Source organism: Suncus etruscus, chromosome 9 (genome assembly GCF_024139225.1).
Source record: "Suncus etruscus isolate mSunEtr1 chromosome 9, mSunEtr1.pri.cur, whole genome shotgun sequence".
Classification (NCBI taxonomy): Eukaryota; Metazoa; Chordata; class Mammalia; order Eulipotyphla; family Soricidae; genus Suncus; species Suncus etruscus.
This window is the reverse complement of record NC_064856.1, coordinates 39,011,446-39,032,416: the sequence shown is the minus strand read 5'-3', so window position 1 is coordinate 39,032,416 and position 20,971 is coordinate 39,011,446. Positions and strand designations below refer to the sequence as shown.

The 20,971-nt window shown below is 40.6% G+C and overlaps 2 protein-coding genes across 7 annotated transcripts in view; one reads left to right on the top strand and one right to left on the bottom strand.

The window, feature by feature from the left end:
• Positions 1-12,873: 12,873 nt before the first annotated feature.
• On the top strand, positions 12,874-13,986 carry CCDC89 (coiled-coil domain containing 89). The gene has a single exon (XM_049780055.1). It carries the CDS (start codon positions 12,874-12,876, stop codon positions 13,984-13,986), a length of 1,113 nt encoding a protein of 370 aa, XP_049636012.1.
• A 5,283-nt stretch (positions 13,987-19,269) lies between these two features.
• SYTL2 (synaptotagmin like 2) overlaps positions 19,270-20,971 on the bottom strand; it is a 122,032-nt gene continuing 120,330 nt past the window's right edge. For all 6 annotated transcript variants that reach the window (XM_049780013.1, XM_049780014.1, XM_049780016.1 and 3 more), the window contains one exon: positions 19,270-19,884. In XM_049780013.1, the coding sequence (XP_049635970.1) occupies positions 19,739-19,884 (146 nt within the window). In that variant the 3' untranslated portion in view covers positions 19,270-19,738. The remainder of the gene's footprint in view (positions 19,885-20,971) is intronic.

Below are 20,971 nucleotides of genomic sequence, written 5' to 3'. Positions count from 1 at the left end.
AGGGATCACTGAGGCAGGGCTGAGGCAAGGACCCTGGAGGATCTACTGGGGTGGATGGTCCTAGGGAAGACTCAGAGGGCTCTTCCTGCTCCTGGATACCTGGGGGTCCTCACCGAGGTCGGGAAGGGTACAGGGCAGGGCTGGTGGGGTGCAGGGCTGAGATGTCCTAAACAGGCCGCCCTCAGCAGCGCGCCCCGCAGCCCAGCAGTGGTGCTGACCCACAGGAGCGCCTAGTTGCCCTCCAGGCCCACAGCCGCGCTGTGGTTACACTTGCTACTCTGACAGCACAACACGCACAGGGCTTGGTCAACGGCGGACATGGTGCTATTGGGGGCAAGCTGGGGCACACGACTTCATCACCAGGATGCCGCCAGGTTTGGCCCCAACATTCTTAGGAAAAGCGATGGTGGAGATCAGGAACCTGAGGCTCGGTTCAGAAACTCCCGCTATGGAGAAGGGGCAAGTGTTCCGGAGAAGCTGACTGGGAGACACCCCCTCCGCACTTCTCAGGCCCCCTCAGCCCCCCATAAGGTCCCCTCAGGCTCTTTGCAGGCTCCCCATCAGGCCTCCTCAGATCCTTTAAGTCCCCTCAGGCTCTCCTAGGTCACTTCCCAATTATAGACTTTTAATAATATTATTAAATCAATAAACACAGTGAGCTATTAAACCTCAAAGATTAGAATGGTTAATCAAGTTCTACTTATATCATTTGATAGGCAAAACAAAAAGAAACTACCAAACCTACAAACAAATGTATAATAAAACCGGAGTGGTAAGGCGTCTGCCTTGCGCACACTAGCCTAGGACGGACTGAGGTTTGATCCCACGGCGTCCCATATAGTCCCCCAAGCCAGGAAGATTTCTGAGTCCATAGCCAGGAGTAACCGCTGAGTGTCACCGGATGTGGCCGAAAAACAAAAGACAAACAACAACAACAACAACAACAACAAAAAACCCACCAAAAAACCAACAACAACAAAAATAAAACCACCAAAAACAGGTTTTCTAAAATCTAAAATTTAGATCTCAGGCTGGGGTATGTTGGGTGCTTCCCTTGTATGTGGCTAACATGAGTTTGATCCTTGACATCCCACATGGTCTCCTGTGCACCATCAAGAATGATCCTTGAGCACAGAAGTAAACCATGAGTAAACCCTGAGCACTGTCGCTTGTAGTCCTAAAATAAAAATAAAAATATCAAAAAATAAAACAAATCATATTTTTTGGGCCAGAGTAATAGAATAGTGATAGGGTGTTTGCCTTGCACACTGCCAACCCAGGACGGACCTGGGTTTGATCTCCAGCAACCCCTTAGGTCCCAGAGCCTGCCAGAAGCAATTCCTGATCGCAGAGCCAGGAGTAATCCCTGAGAGTCGCTGAGTGTGCAAAAACCAAAAAATAAAAAAAGTCAAATTTTAAATTTAAATCATATTAATAATTAATATTAATAATTTATGTATCATTAATCTAAGCTTACATTTAAATTAAATCATAAATCACTGGATGCTATTGGTTAGCAAGTAGTTTTATAAATTTTAAAATTTAGATTTTCTATAGGTATGTAAAAATTGGTGAGAAAAATTAGCACATTTAAATCTTTAAATCTAGAAAAGAAATAGTAGTCATTAGGGTAGAATCTGGTACAGTCATGACCTGTATGTAGATTATTTGTGAAAGCAGTGACTTCTAGCTCAACAGTGTGGCCCAGATCTGTCAGGCCACAATGGACTCCTGATACTATTGACTAAGTTCTGGAGGACAGTCAAATCTGTAGGCTTTGAAATAGAGTTTACTGGATACTCAAGCATCCAAGGGGAGAATTCTCTTATTTTTGTTTTAAATTTTATAATCCTTTGAGAAAAAGTTTTTGCTTTTCACTATATGTTTGCTTTCATTTTCCCTTCCACGTTAAACAAAATAGATGCCAAAGACATTACTTTGTGCCCTGATATTTTTCTTCATATAACTTGATGATATTTCTGGATCAGTGTTTCCCCCTTTAGCTTGTAACAGTTATAATGTACTCCAGGGGCTAGAGAGAGTGTAATAGCTAATGCTTGCACCCAGTTGGCCAAGGCTCAATCCCAGGCATCATATAGGGTTTCCTGAACACTGCCAGAAGTAATCCCTGAGCACAGAGTCAGGAATAAGCCATGAGGACTGCTGGGAGTGGATCCCAAATTAAAAAAAAAAATCATTGTAGTTCAAGGTATGAAAAGGACCACATTTTAACCAGATCCCTATCAATGCTATATAGACGATTTCTAATCTTTTGCTATTACAGTATTGTATTATTTAACTTTAAGCATCACTTAGAAAATCATTTCAGGCTCATAAAAATAAAAGAGTTTAAGTAGTCTGGCAAATAACTAACACAAGCCATTTTGTACTGTGAATGACCAGGATGCTTAGTTCAGAGGAATCATTTTAAACTAGCTTTTTCTAAGTTTTTGTTTTAAATTGTTAAATAAATTTAAATTTAATAAATTTAATAAAACTTAACTTTATAAAGAAGGCTTTGGAAAGAATATTAGCAAGCAGGAAAGCTCACCTATATAGCTCTTACTTAATAAATGATACATTTAAACATATTTAAATATAATTAGTTGTTTGAGTGCTTATACTATAATGTTTTCCTTATGACTATGACAAAATGTTTTTAAAAGATTAATAGATGAGACATAGCAGTTACTGTTGAGGGCCCACTCAAATTTTTTTTTTTTTGATTTTTGGGCCACACCCGGTAACGCTCAGGGGTTACTCCTGGCTATGCGCTCAGAAGTCGCTCCTGGCTTGGGGGACCATATGGGACACCGGGGGATTGAACCGCGGTCCGTCCAAGGCTAGCGCAGGCAAGGCAGGCACCTTACCTTTAGTGCCACTGCCCGGCCCCCCCACTCAAATTTTACCTACTCCTACCTTGCTGGCAGATCTCTGCCTTTATCAGATAGCTCTTTTCAGCTTATTCTCTCTTCTTTATATGCCCTCCTCTCCATATGTGTGTATATGCATACAGATATAATGTATGTGTGATTATATAGAGAGATGTATATTAGGTAAGTAGCATAGACAGTCTTGTTCCTAGCCAGGTTAAATCCTGATTAACCTCAGTTGCCAGCTATGGGGAATATAGTGATGCTAATTTCCATAAAGCTTCTTGCTTTTTTTTTTTTTTCAGAATCAAACTTGGGTTTATGACAGTAGAAACAAGTCAAAGATTTGACTTTTGAGAGAATAGTTAGTGTCATGATCCTTTTTCCTTTTTATTCATGTGCTCAACAATAGTATTCCCAATGTTTGCCCAATTTTCTTAGCCTGGTCATACTGAGAATCCTCCTTACCCTGCCCCAAGCAGAACAAGTGCCTTCAAACAATGTTCTTAAAATAAAGGTCTTAGGGACAAACAACAGATTTGGGAAGAAATAGATTTTTAAATAATGCTCTACTAAAAACATATTCATGTGGCTTCTTATTGAAGCAGTCAGTATTGTGATAACATTACTCAATTGGCTACTTTTCTTATAGTTCTTCCTTTCCTAATATTTGTGTGTGTGATTTTTTGGCAGGGGAGTGTTCAGGAGAAACTGGGCAAGTGCCTTTAGATACAATGTGGAGTATTGATATCAGGAAATAATAAATCACAATTGGCTGGATTGATAATAGAGAGAGTAAGGTACTCACTTTGCAGTCAGATGACAGGGGTTCTATTCCCAGAATCATATATTGTCCTCTAAACCTCACCAAGAAAGATCTTTTAGCACAGAGCTACGAGTAAGCCCTGAGTATAGTCAGATGTGTCTCCAAAGTAAATTAAAAGAAAAGATCACCCTTTTAAGAGGCATAGCTCTATTCACACATTTGGTCTTTAGAATCTGCTATCTTGGGGCCGGAGAGATAGCATGGAGGTAAGGCATTAGCCTTTCATGCAGAAAGTCGGTGGTTTGAATCCCGGCATCCCATCCCATATTGTCCCCGGAGCGTGCCAGGAGCAATTTCTGAGTGTAGAGCCAGGAGTGACTCTTGATTGCTGCCGGGTATGACCCAAAAATCAAAAAAAAAAAAAGCTGCTATCTTGATTTTAGGCCCATAGCTTGTAGATGTTACAGAAAAATTTAAGAGATGCCTATATCTGCTTGAAAAGGCTGTTGATTTATTTTTTGTTCCTCTCAAGCAAAATAGTTCCAAAATTGAAAATTTGCATTTTGCCATGTCTCTCCTTTCCAGTGATAAGCAAAAATTACAGATCGGCTCTCACAATAGCTCAAAGGAGTTGCTCTGTCATAGCTATCCCAAGTGCAACTTAAGTGGAAATAGAGAAAATACTGTTTTTGTAACTGTTTAGCATAACTGGTTTGCATAGTGGGAGGGGAGATGGTTTCAGAGCAAGAAATCAAGCCAGCTACATAATCTACAGTGTCCAATACAACATGAAAATGTGGGCTATATTTTACATTTTTATTCATTTATTTCTCACAATCACCATGCATTCTGCTCACAGATTCTATTGGTTGGGAATTTAGATAGAACCCAGCATGTCCATGCTACAGACATAGACTGGCCTTATATTTGGTGCTAGAACTACCAAAGACTCATTCTCTCTCATGCAAGATAGCGGGGGCACTCTATGGAGACTAGTTGGGAATTCTGTATAGCCAATTGGTGGTGGCCAACTTCCATAGAACAGTATCCCCTTGCCCCAGGCCTCTGGGTAATAGCTGAGCCTCTCTTGTTCCCCCCGAGTGAGCCTTTATTAAATACTCTTTCACTGAAGTACAAGTGCCATCAATGAGAGCCATATATTTAGACAATTATTAGAACTATTAAGGTAGTGACAGAAGAAAAATGAGATAAACATCACTTGTAGAGTTAATGTTTAGTAAAAAGCACTTGGCTTCATATGGAGACATGCTTTTATTATACCCAAAGCCCCACCAACTATGTGGCATATACTACCACTGAGTCACATACCTGGTTAATCTCTTCCTTTTCAATCTGAACTCTACAATCTTTTCTGAAAAAGTTGAGCTTGAAGCTTCTATTCTCATTATATATTTCAGTTATATATCATTGGAGTGAACTTCATAAAATGGCTCATACTTGATCACTTGTGACTTAAAAAATGGAATTAAATATAGTTTCAACTTGACACATTCTCTGGTGTGATTTTTGGTTTCGGAGAAACACACCTGAAAGTGCTCAGGTATCTGTACTCAGAAATCACTGTTAGTGATGCTTAGAAATGGAACTGAGGTAGGTTTGTGCAAGGCCTTAAATTTTGTATTATCTTTTCAGCTCCCATGTCATGATTTTGAACAGAAACATCTGTAGTTGAGGCCCAGAGAGATAGCACAGGGCATTTGCCTTGCAAGCAGCCGACCCAGGACCTAAGGTGATTGGTTCGAATCCTGGTGTCCCATATGGTCCCCCGTGCCTGCCAGGAGCTATTTCTGAGCAGACAGCCAGGACAGCCAGGAGTAACCCCTGAGCAACGCCCGGTGTGGCCCAAAATCCAAAAAAAAAAATATAGAGAGAGAGAGAGAGAGAGAGAGAGAGAGAGAGAGAGGGAGGGAGGGAGGGAGGGAGGGAGGAAGGAAGGAAGGAAGGAAGGAAGGAAGGAAGGAAGGAAGGAAGGAAGGAAGGAAGGAAGGAAGGAAGGAAGGAAGGAAGGAAGGAAGAGAGAAAGAAGAAAGAAGAGAGAAAGAAAGAAAGAAAGAAAGAAAGAAAGAAAGAAAGAAAGAAAGAAAGAAAGAAAGAAAGAAAGAAAGAAAGAAAGAAAGAAAGAAAGAAAGAAAGAAAGAAAGAAAGAAAAAAGAAAGAAAGAAAGAAAGAAAGAGAGAGAGAAAGAAAGAAAGAAGGAAAGAAAGAAAGAAGAAAGAAAGAGAGAGAAAGAGAGAAAGAAAGAAAGAAAGAAAGAAAGAGAAGAAAGAAAGAAAAGAAAGAAAGAAAGAAAGAAAAAGAAAGCAACATCTGAAGTTGAAGGCAATCAAAACCCTTCTCTGCACTTTCTCTGCTTTAGGTTGCACAAGATCCTTTTTTTTTTTTTTTTTTTTTTTTTTTTTTTTTTTTTTTCAGAGAGGCATCCTCCCAACCTGAGGAGGATGTCCTTGAGATCAAGCACTTTACTACAGTCAAGACCAGGACTGGCCATAGTACAGGGGATAGAGCTCTTGCCATCATGCAGCAGATTTGGTTTCAATTCCAGGAGTCCAACATGGTCCCCCAAGTATTAGAAATAATTCCTGAGTGTAGGGCCAGGAGTAACTTGTGAGCATCACAGGGTATAGCCCCTCCCCAAACAATCAATCTACCAAAAGCAGAAACAAACAAACATAACAATAGGACTTTTAAATGACAGCTTCTCTGAGCATTCTCTGGTTTGGTTTCTGAAAATTTCCCCTTATTCCTTTCAAGCTAAGTGCAAAATTTGTCAAAGAAACCACCTGAATAGGGACTTGGAGTCTGTGGACTTTATACAGGCATGTAAGGGGTGTGGGAAAAGGCTGGGAGAAAGTAAAGGTCTCAGGCATCCACATACTTATTAACCTAAGCTCAAAATTCTCTCAAGTCGGAGAAGAGTAGGGTTGCTCTGCTCACCCTATTCATAAGCATGTTTCTTTTCTTTTCACTGCCCTTTTCTCAATAATCCCCTCCTCTACTAACACATAAATTTTGGGGACGGAGAGATGGCATGGAGGTGGGGCATTTGCCTTGCATGCAGAAAGATGGTGGTTCGAATTCTGGCATTCCATATAGTACACCAAGTCTGCCAGAAGCTATTTCTGAGCATAGAGCCAGGAGTAATCCCTGAGTGTTGCCGGGTGTGACCAAAAATACAAAGCAAAAACAAAAAAATCTGTCTTTGCATTCTATTGTATAGAACATGCACAACATTTACTCATTTTTTATCTATCCCCTGCTATTCAGGGTTTCCCACAAATTCCTGGGCCTTAGGCACAGTAGTGTTTAGAGGGGAGGTTTTGCATAAATGTAAATCATGGTGCTAACAGTATTGTAAGTATGAGCACAAACCACATTATGGAAAGTTAAAAAATGTGCCTGTCAATGCAATATGACTGTTTGAGGATTATTAGTGCAGAAGTCCAGACTTGGGTGAATGGACCTGAAGCATTGTGGCAGGAGGATTAAGAAAACAAGATAGACATAAAAGAGGGAAGCATAGGATCAGAGTGTTCACCATCTTATGAACTGAAAGCCTTGACCATCCCCCATGTAGGCCATTTATTGTTTAGGATGAATCAATTATAAGAAGAAGTCAAAGAACAAATTCCTATCTAATGCTAACTAAGCCTAAGGTGTGTGTGTGTGTGTGTGTGTGTGTGTGTGTGTGTGTGTGTGTTACATTTCTTAAAGGAATGTGTGAGGAAAGAAAAGACTAAGGTAAAATCTCTGAAGACTGTCTTCCTTTGGGAGGGGTAACAGATAAAAAACTACTAGACTGTGGCCCACAAGGGTGTTCTAGTAATTTACATTAAGAGCCCTCAGACTATCAACTCTCTAGCTAAACTTTTTTATTTCTTGGATGTCTTCATTTCCAACAGTTAGGGTACTTGGGAATATTGGTGGTGGAATTGACTCATAAACATCATATGCCTGAAATTTATTTTTTTTTTTTCGTTTTTTCCGATGTCCCATATGGTCCCCCCAAGCCAGGTGCGATTTCTGAGCACATAGCCAGGAGTAACCCCTGAGCGTCAAATGGCTGTGGCCCAAAAACCAAAAAAAAGAAAAAAAGAGGTTCAACAACACTCAAAGATATGCCAAAGAGATGGCCCAACAGGTAGAGGTGGCACAGGCATTGCCTTGCACACAGCCACCACGGTTCCATCCCCAGCACTACACATGAGCAAGAGTAACTCTGAGCACTACTGGGTGTGATCTAAAAATGGAGGGAGGGAGGGGAGGGAGGGAGGAATAGGTATAGCCCAAAATGCCCTCTCCAATAAACTTAAAAAAAAAATTCCAAACCTCTTACAGGATGTTGTTGCATTTTTTTCTCTTTTACTACCTGATAAATTCTACAAATTAAGAACCAGCTTATATATCAACTATTATATTAGTTATCACAGTATTCCATATTGCCTCCACACTTCCCAACCTTCACTCTCAAAAAGACTTAGATGGTGAGGTGTGTGTGTGTGTGTGTGTGTGTATGTGTGTGTGTGTTTAAGCACGTCAAACTATGCAATTGCCTCTTTACCCTAGACTAGACTATGTGAAAACTTCCAGGGGACAAAACACATAACATGCTTTATTTATTTATTTATTTATTTATTTATTTATTTATTTATTTATTTATTTATTTATTTATTTATTTTTGTAGTAACTAAAATTATTTAGAATGAAGTAAGACTTAAGCAATAAACTCTTAAAATTACAAGAATCAGATCTATGCATTTAATTTTTAGGTCACAGTATGAACAGCATTTTCATAGGTTAGGAAAAAACACATTTATGATGATTCATTAGTGACATTACTTTGATGTGCATAATTATTGCATCAATTTGCTATACTGTATTTTACATTTCAATATTAATGTCATCTGCACTCACAAAGCCTTTCATCTCCCATAAGGTTGGGTTATTAGGAATTCAAATGATATGAACACAAGATTCTTGGGACTTCAAATTATACGGACACAAAAGAGACCCATAGAAATGCCAAGTTTGATAAGAAAATCGGGCAGAGAAACAATGTGTTTTTCTTGTTCATTCTTATTTTTAATACCTCCTACCAAAGCTTGGCACTAAAATGGACAATAAGTCAGTACTGTCATCAATATCCCAGTTCAGCCAGTGACCAAGTGGATCAAGTGGCCTTAGAAAATTGCCAAATTTGTCTCTTCTTCTTAGAACTAAAAGTAAACATAACTACCTTCCATAACTACCTTCTTGAATAGCCTAAAGTCCTAGATTAAACAATTTATCCAAAGTGCATCAAAACAGTAAGTAGTATTTAATTAATAAAGATAGTGAACAATAACCAAAAAAGCCAATATAATAATTCCCAATGCCCTATATTTTGTAATGTGAAAAAGAGTTGTAAATCTGGCTGTAGTGGGTAGAGGCTTAACTTGCATGTGGCCAACCCTTATTTTATCCCTAGTACCACATATGGTCCTTAGAATCCGGCAAGGTATGATTTCAAATGCAGAGCCAAAAGTCAGCTTTGTGCATCACAGAGTTGGGCCCTAAAACAAACAAAACAATCTTCTTTCAGATCAGTAATGTGGTTCCTATTTTAATAAGAGAAAATTTACATTTAATAGCAAACTATTATTAAACGTGTTTAAAAATTGTGTGAGGGAAGATAAATGTTACCTGATTAAAATTGTTAAAAAGATAACAACTGATTTTAAAAAATATATTTTGGAGGAGCTTTTGCAGCAGTACTAGGACCTGATGGCCACTGCTCCCAGCACTACTCAGCCTGACTGTGAGTGGTTCATTGGTGATGACAATGATGTTTGGGGCCACCAGAGGCAAAACCAAACCTAGGGTGGGGGAGCCATAAAGTGTCAGGGTTTAAAGCATGCAAAGCAGGTGTCCCAGCTCTTCAACTAATATACAACCACCCAGTGACACTTATTTATTTTGAGTTTTTTTTGGGGGGCCTTACTCCCAGCAGTACTTAGGGGTCACTTCTGGCCCTGTGTTCAGAAATTACTCCTGGCAAGCTTGGGAAACTATATGAGATGCCAGGGATCAAACCCAGTCAGTCATATGCAAGGCAAATGCCCTATCCACTATGCTGTTGAGCCAGCCCCCAGTGACATTTTTTAATAAGACATTAAGTAACCTCTGGCACTCTTGGCATCAAATGGATGAGATAAATATGTCAATACAATCTATTTAAAAACATTTTTTTGGTTTTTGGGTCACACCTGGTGGCACTCAGAAGTCGCTCCTAGCAGGCTTGGGGACCATATAGGATACCGGTATTTGAACCAGGGTCCATCCTATGTTGGCCATGTGCAAGGCAAATGCCTTACCATTGTGCTATCACTCCAGCTCCTATTTTAAATATTTTTTTAAAAAATCATAATGTTGGGGCTGGAGAGATAGCATGGAGGTAAATTTGCCTTGCACCCAGAAGGATGGTGGTTCGAATCCTGGCATCCCATATGGACCCCTGAGCCTGCCAGGAGTGATTTCTGAGCCTGAAGCCAGGAGTAACCCCTGAGTGCTGCCGGGTGTGATCCAAAAACAAACAAACAAACAAACAAAAACAAAAAAACAAAAAAAACAAAAATCAACATAATGTTTATGTAACTAGATGAAAAAATTAGGAAAATATTTTAAAACTATATATAATATACAATGATAATGATTGTACTGTTTTAATTATATAATTAGGCATTCCTACAAGAATACTGTTAAGTATATGCTCTGCTCAGATTTTCAGAGAGGGAAAATTACTTGTAAGAAGGAATTATTAGGGGCCAGTGTGGTGGCGCTAGAGGTAAGGTGTCTGCCTTGCAAGCGCTAGCGAAAGAAAGATTGCGACCGTGGTTCAATTCCCTGGTGTCCCATATGGTCCCCCAAGCCAGGGGCAATTTCTGAGCGCTTAGCCAGGTGTAAACCCTGAGCATCAAATGGGTGTGGCCCAAAAAACAAAAACATAAGAAGGAATTATTAATAGAAATATTTGCCATGAATTTGCTATGGATTATACCCAACTGTTAGGTCAACCAGTTTTCACCCTAAACAATATGGCCATATCAGCCTTCACCCTTAACAACCATGGCTTTCTCTTTTACATGATATAGACCCACCTTGGCAGAAAGAACTTCTAGAGACATTCTTTACTTTAATACACACACACCCATACACTGCCCATGGGGAGTGATTCATCTTCCCAATAAATACTGTGGTCCCAGCTGACCTCTGCCTCTTGCTCCATGTAGTGAAAGGTCCCTGGACTCTCTTCTGCCTGGTTTGAATTATTTCCTGCAGCCCTACTGCAGACCCACTTCCCGCTTCCTGGTGGGATTATGGCATGTGAATTTATTCACAGTGGTGTAAGCACGACCATATTATAAGTCAACCAATTCCTAAAACAACAGAGGACTTTCTGAGAAAAAACCCTTACCTATAACTGGCATTCTAATCCAAGATAAATACATTTCACAGCTAGTAAGAGGCCATAATGGGGCTGGAGTGATAGCACAGCAGTAGGGCATTTGCCTTGCCTGCTGCTGACCAGCAACAAACCCAGGTTTGATCCCTAGCATCCTTTATGGTCTCCGGAGCCTGCCAGGAGGAATTTCTGAGCATAGAGCCAGGAGTAACCCCTGAGCCCAGCTGGGTGTGGCTCAAAACCCAAAATAAAATTTTATATATAAATACAATTATATAAATATATATAATATAAATATATATTTTATATATATAATGATATATATACATATATATGAGGCCATTAACTGGAACTGTCCTCTTTTCCAAGATAAGGAAATACCACATCTAACAAGAAGCCTTATTGGACTATAAACACTTATGTGGCCTTTGCAACTTCCCCCGTCTCTTGTACCACAGAATAATCCTATATAAGGCCTAGTTAGGCAAAGAAAAAGGGATGCATGGTTCGGATCTGGTACTCAGTGCAATTGTTAGCTAATAAAATCCTTGAAATTCTTTTTTTTTTTTTTTTTTGTGGGGGAGGGGTAGGGAGAGGAAGTGGGCTATACCTAGCAGTGCTTAGGAGTTACTTCTGGCTTTGCACTCAGGTTGATACTTAGAGACCACATGTGAAGCCAAGGGTCAAACATGCACAAGGCAGGCATCTTTCCCTCTGTACTATCCCAAATGAACATTGAATTCTTAATTTTTTATGACTCTGAGTCTCTCTGCGACACCATAACGCTATCTCTCTGGTCCTCTAATCTTGATTTTAATACTTTTATTATTTACATCTCTTGCATTAATCTGGAACTGACACTGGCCTATGAGGGTACAACTCATTCAGATTTTTTTCCTGTTGTAATAGTTATCTCAGAACAACTGTTCTGAGGAAAAGATGACATTCTTTTCCTGTAACCTAATTTTTTTTGTTTTTTGTTTTTTTTTTTGGGCCACACCCTTTTGATGCTCAGGGGTTACTCCTGGCTACGTGCTCAGAAATTGCCCCTGGCTTGAGGGGACCATATGGGACGCCAGGGGATCGAACCGTGGTCCTTTCCTTGGCTAGCGCTTGCAAGGCAGGCACCTTATCTCTAGCGCCACCTCGCCGGCCCACTGTAACCTAATTTCTGATGGATAAAACCAAGAAATGCTGAATATGTAATAAAACATATTTTCAGCTGAGAATAATTGTAAGGGAAACAACAACAAATGTTATCGGGATTTGCTCTTTTACTGAACTATAACAAACCCAACAGATACAAACTCAGTTGTTCTATGTCCTCACTTTGGAAGTACCACTACTACTGTGTATTTCTTAACTGCTATTGTTTCAGAAACCAAGGATTTTGTTTCCATAGAGATGAATCATTCTCATAACACTAAAGAGGGGAGAGGAGGGAGGAAAAATGTCATCTCCGACTTTGATTTGTTTGCTGTGTCAGACATTAGTGGCACTTGGGTTTCTTCTCTGTGCTGGCTGGAAATCGAGGAAAGTTGGAATCCTTCTCCATCTGGTGCTGTCAGGCACTGGACAGTGATCTGTGATTGGCTCTGGACTCGCCCAATCCTAGGTTGCTACCTCAGTTCCTGCTCAACCCAAGCTACCAATCACAGAGTGGCCTGTTGGCAGCACCAACTGCTGCAGAGTGCCAGGAGTCCCTAGCAACTTCCTGTGGCTTTTGAAATCTGCGGCGCAAAGCCTGTGGGGTCAGTTGGCTGTGGAGACCGCCTATGCCCCAGGACAAACAGACACTCAGGATGGACAACCCTGCCTCTGAAGAACTCTTGGGAAAACAGAAGGAACCACAGAAATTGGAGGAAGAGGACAGGGAGTTCCAGGCATTGGATGGGTTGAAGGAAGCCCTGGCCAACCTCCGAGGACTGACTGAGGAAGAGAAGAGTGAGAAGGCCATGCTTTGCTCTCGGATCCACGAGCAGTCCCAGCTCATCTGCATCCTGAAGCGGAGGTCCGACGAGGCCCTGGAGCGCTGTCAGGTCCTGGAGATGCTCAACGCGGAGCTGGAGGAACAGAAGGCCCAGGATTCTGAGAAACTGAAAACCAAAAGTGAATACGCCAAGAAGTTGGAGGATCGCTTTCTGATCCTGGCATCCAACCATGAAAAGATGATCCGTTTCAACGATGAACATAAGAGCCAAAACATCAAGTTGAGGGAAGAGAATGAGAAGTTGAGGCTTGCGAATGACAAGCTCTTTAGCCAGGCTCTGAAGGAACAAGAAACAAAAGTCTCACAACTCACGGCCCACAGTGCAGCCCTTAGCCAGGAGCTGGAGACGCTGAAAGAGAAATGCATGCAAGATATCTGCCATGCACAAAACAGAGAGAAGGAGCTTTTGGATCTTCAGAGCCAGCAGTCCTGTACTTACACCCGAGAGATAGAGCAGCTGCGCAGCCAGCTGCAGAGCCTCCAGCTGCAGCACCAACAGGCCATGGAGCAGATGGCAAAGGCTGAGCAAGCACACAGCAGCACGAGCCAGAAACTGCAAGACAGACTGCAGACCATCACACATGAGAAAGACGAGCTACTAAAGTTGTCCATGGAGAGGGGCAAGGTGCTTCAGAATAAGCAGGCCGAAATCCGCCTTCTGGAGGAGAAACTAGCGTCTGCGGATGAGGCCAGAAGGCAGGCACTGGAGCGATTTGAGTTGGAGGCAGTGATGGTGGACAGCAACTTGAGAGTGCAGGAGCTTCAGCGCAAGGTGGAAGGGATCCAGAAGGCTTATGATGAGCTCAGGCTGCAGTCAGAAGCCTTCAGGAAGCACAGTCTGGACCTTTTAAGTAAGGAGCGGGAACTCAATGCCAAACTCCGTCATCTTTTCCCATAAGGAAGAATCTTCGGGGCTCCCGTTCAAAACTGAAATATTTGCACCTCAGCATTGATGGTGAAGGTAGAAGTGGGATTACACATATTACACTTTTAAGCAAACTGTGACTAGAAAAGCTAATGGACTATATTTCATCACTATTATAAAGGTTGTTTTCTTCCTACCACCTAGAATATGTAACATTTCCCAGATATATTTATGTGCTTTTGAAATCTTCATAAATTGGGTGTCAGTAAAGATATCTCTGCCTCTTCCATTACATTATTCATTCTCAACTTCCAGTATCTTCATATATCCTAACATATTAAATTAACAGGCTCTGTAATTTAAGATAATCTTATAAATAGGATAAGATTTACTGGTATGAAAACTAGCATAAGCTATCAATTTTCAGGAAAGATAACTTTCAGGACAAAATTAATTTGTAACTGATCAAGCAGTTATTTCAGGAAAGAATACTGTGAGAAAGCAGGTGTCGAACATTTTTCTTTTTTTTTAAACTTACGATGGCTTAGAAAACAAAGATTGTGAATTCCTTACCAAAGTAAACATACTGTATGTAAAATAAGATTTAAATAAGTGAAAACAACCATCTTTCATTGTCTCGCAGTCTTACATCACATTTTATTTTCTTTTTTTTTTTTTTTTTTTTTTGGTTTTTGGGCCACACCCGGTAACGCTCAGGGGTTACTCCTGGCTATGCGCTCAGAAGTCGCTCCTGGCTTGGGGGACCATATGGGACGCCGGGGGATCGAACCGCGGTCCGTCTCCTAGGCTAGCGCAGGTAAGGCAGGCACCTTACCTCCAGCGCCACCGCCCGGCCCCCACATTTTATTTTCTTCTTAAGAACAACACAGAAGTGCAAAGAACAATAGTTTAATAAATAGTGCACAATGTACTGAATGGGCAAAAGGGCCTACTTCAACAGGTAATAAGCAACTCAGGATTACAAATGATATCTGGGTGTCAATAAATCCACTGTAATCCCACAGGGAAGGTGGTAATCCAAACCAGTATGAAAAGAGATGAAACGGTTCCAGTAACCTTTATACCAGTGGAGCAAGAGGTGAGGATGGCTGGGACTGCAATATTTATTGGGGAGATAGGACCATCCCCATGGGCAGGGGAGGGCAGTTAAGGTAAAGAACCTATCAAAAAGTTCTTTCTGTCCAGGTGGGTCTTGGACATGTAAAAGAGGAAGCCAAGGTTGTTTAGGGTGAAGGCTGATAAAGCCATATTGTTTAGCTGGTTGACCTAACACACTATATAGTAGTACAGCAGGTAGGGTATTTGCCTTATACGAGCCAAGTCAGGTTTGATCTCCTGCATTCCATGTGGTCCCCATGCCGGCCAGGAGTTGGGGAGGGGGGTGGCTGGGAACCCGGTAGCGCTCAGTGGTAAGTTACTTCTGGCTCTGCGCTTAGAAATCACTCTTGGCAGGGCCAGAGCAGAAGTGCAGTGGTAGGGCATTGCCTTGCATGTGACTGGCCTAGGAAGGACCCTAGTTTGATCCCACAGCATCCCATATGGTCCCCTAAGCCAGGAGTGATTTCTGAGCACATAGCCAGGAACAACCACTGGATTTGGCCAGAAAAAAAAAAAAGTAAAGAAAAAAAATCACTCCTGGAAGGCTTGGAGGACCATATGAGATGGCAGAAATCAAACCCAGGTCCATCCCAGGTAGGCTGCATGCAGGGCAAATGCCCTACCTCTGTGCTAGCTCTCTGACCCCACACCCCTTCCGAGGAGTTATTCTTAAGTGTAGAACCATGAGCAATGTCTGAGATCTGCTGGGTTTGCCCCAAAATTTAGATAAATAAATATAAAGAAAAATGGATCCTAAGACCAGTAGAAAGTACTGTGGTTAAGAAACAGGCCTAGCATGCACTTGATAGGTTTGATTCCAGGTATTCTTGGATCCTTGAATATTACTTGGTACAGATCTGGAAGCCCCAAGAACCTCTGCAGTGGGTCAGGTATTCTCTGCACAGTCTGAACAATATCACCTACTCAGAATCTTCATCTCATATGGTCTCCTGAACCTACCAGGAGTAATTTCTGAGCTCAGAGACAGGAGTAAGAGCCACTGGATGTGCCCCCCTTCAGTGACTTTAAAAGATTAAAAACTTAAAATTCAGGATAATTTTTAAGATGTAAACTTTATTTATTTGGTTGCTTTGGGGGCCATACCCAGCAGTGCACAAGGATCATTCTTGGTGGTTCATATGGGGCTATATGGGATGCTGAGGATGAACCCAGGTCAGCTCTGTGCAAGGCCTTATTCTTGTACTAACTCTTCAGCCTCAATGCTGAAAAAATACCTAGCTAACAAGAGGTGAAGAAACAATCCCAAAGCATAATAAGAATCTAAAGAGAAATCAGAGACAGACGTCCAGGGAATGGTCAGTAGAATGAATAATAGAGATGTGAAACAAGACCAGTGAGTTCCTTGGTGCATGCAGCTAGACATCTCTGGAAAGAGGCAGACTAACACTAATGACACTAATCATGCTGCTGCTATAATCCTAGGCCAAATGAGCAAGTCATGGTCCAAGGGTCATCCTCATCACCTTCTTAGAAGCATTAGCAATCATGGGAAAATTAGACTTTTTCTTCAATGAGTCAGAAATGAATTTTTGAAATATTTGCTTCATTTTCAGATATTAATTTCAAATATTCAGTGGAATCTCTGAAGTACTTCTGTTTGGAGGAGGCACATTCGTATCGGCCCAGATTTTGATTTTTACAGTGCCCAGGCCATATGATGAAGACATAATCTAGGCTAGCTAGGTTATAAAATAAATTTTATTCCATACATTCCTGGCCACAGTATGTAGCCCAAGATGTGAAAACAGGTCTCAAAACTGTCTGGTTTCTCTTTAAAAATCTCTAATCTGAACCCAAACAAGAGAAGTAAATTATACTAGAGTTCTGGTGAGTTCCCATTCTTTGAGAAAGATGAGGCAAGCCAGCATTGAATTCCTGGCTTTAGACTGAGCCTCCAATTAAACATGTTTTTTAGTTTTTAGTAAAACTAAAGTAAAAACTACTTTTGTTGGCTTTTTTTTTAATAAAGTCCCCTTTATGTTTGTTTATCATTGAGTGGAAAATCTGGGGCAAGGTCAGAGGGTCTAAAATAGTAAGTTCAGGGAAATTCTTTTAATTTATGAAAACATGAATGAAAAATTTAGCAGAGACTTTGGCTAAAAGTTCAACTTGATTCACCAATGTATCAGGTGAATACACTTAAAAAAGTGAGAAAAGTGGCATATACTTTAAAAAGTGAGAAAGCCCATTTAACTTTCCTCTTGTAGCTAAGTGAGGTTTGGTTTATATTTTATTTTTCAAAAAGAAATGGTGGGGGAGTGGCATTGTAGATATCCTGACGTAATAGTAAACACTGAGGGGAAGATACAGGAATAGTGGTACTATTGTCCATTCATGCTGATATTTTGAAAGGGATCTGGATATAGGAGGAATAGGAAAACATGTTTTAGGTAAGTATTGTATAACAAGCTTATTGCTGCTCCAATGATGATTGATACTAGGCAGGTAGCAGAGCAGGTATTGAACTGAGAACTGAGAGTTGAGAAAGTAGTGTGTACTGTGAAGTGTAGGATTCAGGAAAATGTTTGGGCTTTTACTTACTCCTATCAGTCAGTGTATACCTCAACTCATCTTATTTAGCGCTCCCTAAGATTAAAACAGGAAGAGGAAGAAAAGATATACTAAATTCCACCTTCACTAAAAGATCCAAAATGATAGAAATAATGAATTTGTAACTTGATAGTTTTCACCAGCAAGCTAGTAAAAGGCTCAGGAATTGGTTTAAGGATGGAGATTTTATGTGACATTTGTTTACTGCCTATTGTCAGATTTTTTTTTGGGGGTGGGGCCCACATGCAGTGATGCTCACGGGTTACTCCTGGCTATGCACTCAGAAATCACTCCTGGTTCGAGTTTCATATGACCTCCAGGGATCAAGCCCAGGTCCGTCCTGGGTCAGTTGCGTGCAAGGCAAGCGCCCTTCTGCTTTGCTATCGCTCTGGCCCATATTATCAGATTTCATGCTGATGTACCACTCTGCTTTTCCTAAATTATTTACCTTTCCTAATTAGTGGTGGTTTTAAGAAATACAAACTGTTGGATTTTAAAGGGAATAAAATGGGTTAGAGTGACAGTACACTGCGTAGGGCACCTGCCTTGCATGTGGCTGACCCAAGGTTGATCCCTATTACTATATATGGTCCTCCTGATCCCACTAGGAGTAAACCCTGAGAACAGAGCAAGGAGTAACCTTTGTACACAGCCTAAAGTAACCCCCAGAACAAACAAAAAAACAACAAAATCTGCATATAGAAATAATCCCAAAATATCTCTGTAGATGAATCTCAAGAGCATATATTAACTGTCATACAATTTCAATTATGATTTTAATGCCACTATTAATAATATACCAAAATCTCTCCACTTAGATAAAATAATGCAATGATAACTAGTTTTGAGGAAGAGTTGAAGAGGTGCGGAGCAGTGGTGCAAAGAAGTGAGGCATCTGCCTTGTGCGCAGTAGGATGGACCTTGGTTTGATCCCCCGGCGTCCCATATGGTCCCCCAAGCAGAAGCAATCACTGAGTACATACCCAGGAGTAACCCCTGAGCATCACTGGGTGTGGTCGAAAAACAAACGAATATTAGAAATATTAGCCCAACATAAGTTTTTAGCTCTGTTAGTAAATTGGATTTTTAGGATTCATTAAAAGTATATCATTTAAAACTGTAAATCAGTAAGTTGCACACACAATTTAATTAATCAGATAATAATTTATTTAAGGGTTTTTACAAAATACTTTCTGAAAATTATATATAGGAAATACAGCATAATTGAATAATTTACAATCTGATTTAACTTTCTGACAAAGAATGCCAGTGACATTTTAATCTTTAATATAGTACGGATTTATGATATATATGCAGGTTTTTTTGGGTTGCCTTTTTTTATACATACAACAGATTGAAACCTAGTTTAGCAGAAAATTAAAATCCAAACTAAGTTCCACCTGTGGCCAGCGGGTGGCAACAAAGCACAGTTAAGATATCTTTGTTTTAACACTGGAAAATGTGGAAATACATGCAGTGAATTCAGTCTCATAGTCTTCCACGAATTTCTATATTTTAAAAGAGATTAATGGGCTGGAATATGATTCATGAGTAGAGCACACATCTCACATGTAAGGACCTGTATTTGATTTCTGTCAACACACACACACACACACACACACACACACACACACACACACACACACACACACTCCGTTAGAGTAGTTTCTTTCTACTCAATGAGTATACTTCTGTCACTCCTACAACTTGCATATTTGTATTTTTTGCAGAAGTTTTCAGCGACCAAGTGGCAACCCTCCTCACTGTAGAAAGGGTAGTAGTGTGGAATGTTTGATAGCAAACTGGAAAATGCCACTCGTTAACAATAGTCCACACCAAATATTTTCTTGATAACTTTTTTCTTTGAAGAATCAGCAACATCTGTTTGGTTTTGAAGAGCTTTCCCAAATAAGTCACACATTGTAGAATTACTTTAATTTCTTTGACTCAAGCCAAAAGGAGCACATGTAGGTTGACTTTGCCAGGCTATGTAGCATTGGTTAGTGGAAATAGAAGGGAAAGATCTATGTCCGTAAGGTCAGGTTTGTAATGTCTGCTGTCACCTATTCAGTATTTTCAAGTGGAAGTCTTTGGTTCACTTGGAAATCTTGGCAATCAGCAGCATTCTGAGAGGCAGAGTTGCTTCAACCCAAGTATTGGGGGAGTTTACCATCTTTTCCCAGAGAGCAACTTCATCTGCAGTAGAGTCCATCCAGTCCACTTCAGTACCATAGCTCTCACCTGAATAAAGGGAGAAGATTTTTATTTAAAAGAAAAGCCACATTGGGATCAAAAGCTTCATTTACCATTCTTTAATTATAATGATCCAAGATAGCAGCAGGAAAAATTTTTTTTAACATTACTGGAAGAGCAGATCTGAAATTCAATGTTAGATGAACTTGGCTAATCATCTTACATGTCTATAGTGGGATACTCCATAATCTGGAAAAATAGCCATTACTCCCAGAGCAGTCCTTTCTCTTCACATGAAATGCTAGAGTACATTATAATAGGACATGGAGAAGAGTGGAGAGGATACATGCACTGGCATGGAAGGTTATCTAAGTAAATGTAGTTAAAGTGTTTGGGTTTGACAAACTCAAATTTGAATCTCAACTCCACCACCAATTAGTTCTGTTACTCTCTTAGAACATCAGTTCCTTTGTGGATAACATTAGTAAACTAGTCAAAATGCTGGTGTAGTGACTAAATGAAATAATGCAAAGAAAGCACTCAATATGGAGACTGGTACTTAATAATGCTAGTTGTTGGTTTTTTGGGGGGGTTGACTTTTTGGGGGGGGTGAATTTTTTTTTTTTTGGTTTTTGGGCCACACCTGGTGATGCTCAGGGGTTACTTCTGTCTACATGCTCAGAAATTGCTCCTGGCTTGGGGGACCATATGGGACGCTGGGGAATCAAACCAGGGTTCATCTTAGGCTAGCACAAGCAAGATGTAGACGTCTTACCACTTGCAGCACTGCTCTGGCCCTTAGTTATTGTTATTTTTAAGAGCACTCAGGACTGGAGATATAGTAGGTAAGGTGCTTGGCTTGCATGTGGCCAAGCAGTTTAATTCCTGGCACCTGATATGGTCCCCAAGCCCTACCAAAAAGTGACCCCTGAGCACAGAGCCAAGAGAAAGACCTGAGCACCACTGGATATGGCCCCCAAGTCAAAATCAAAAGAAACCCAAAAAGTACATTTTTCACCACAGAGAACTATTAATCTTCAGGAAAGATTGTCAATGTAGTATTTTCTGTTACCCCTATAATAATTGAAGCTTTATTGCATACTGTTCTTTTTTTATCTTTAGAGTCCTCGGCTCA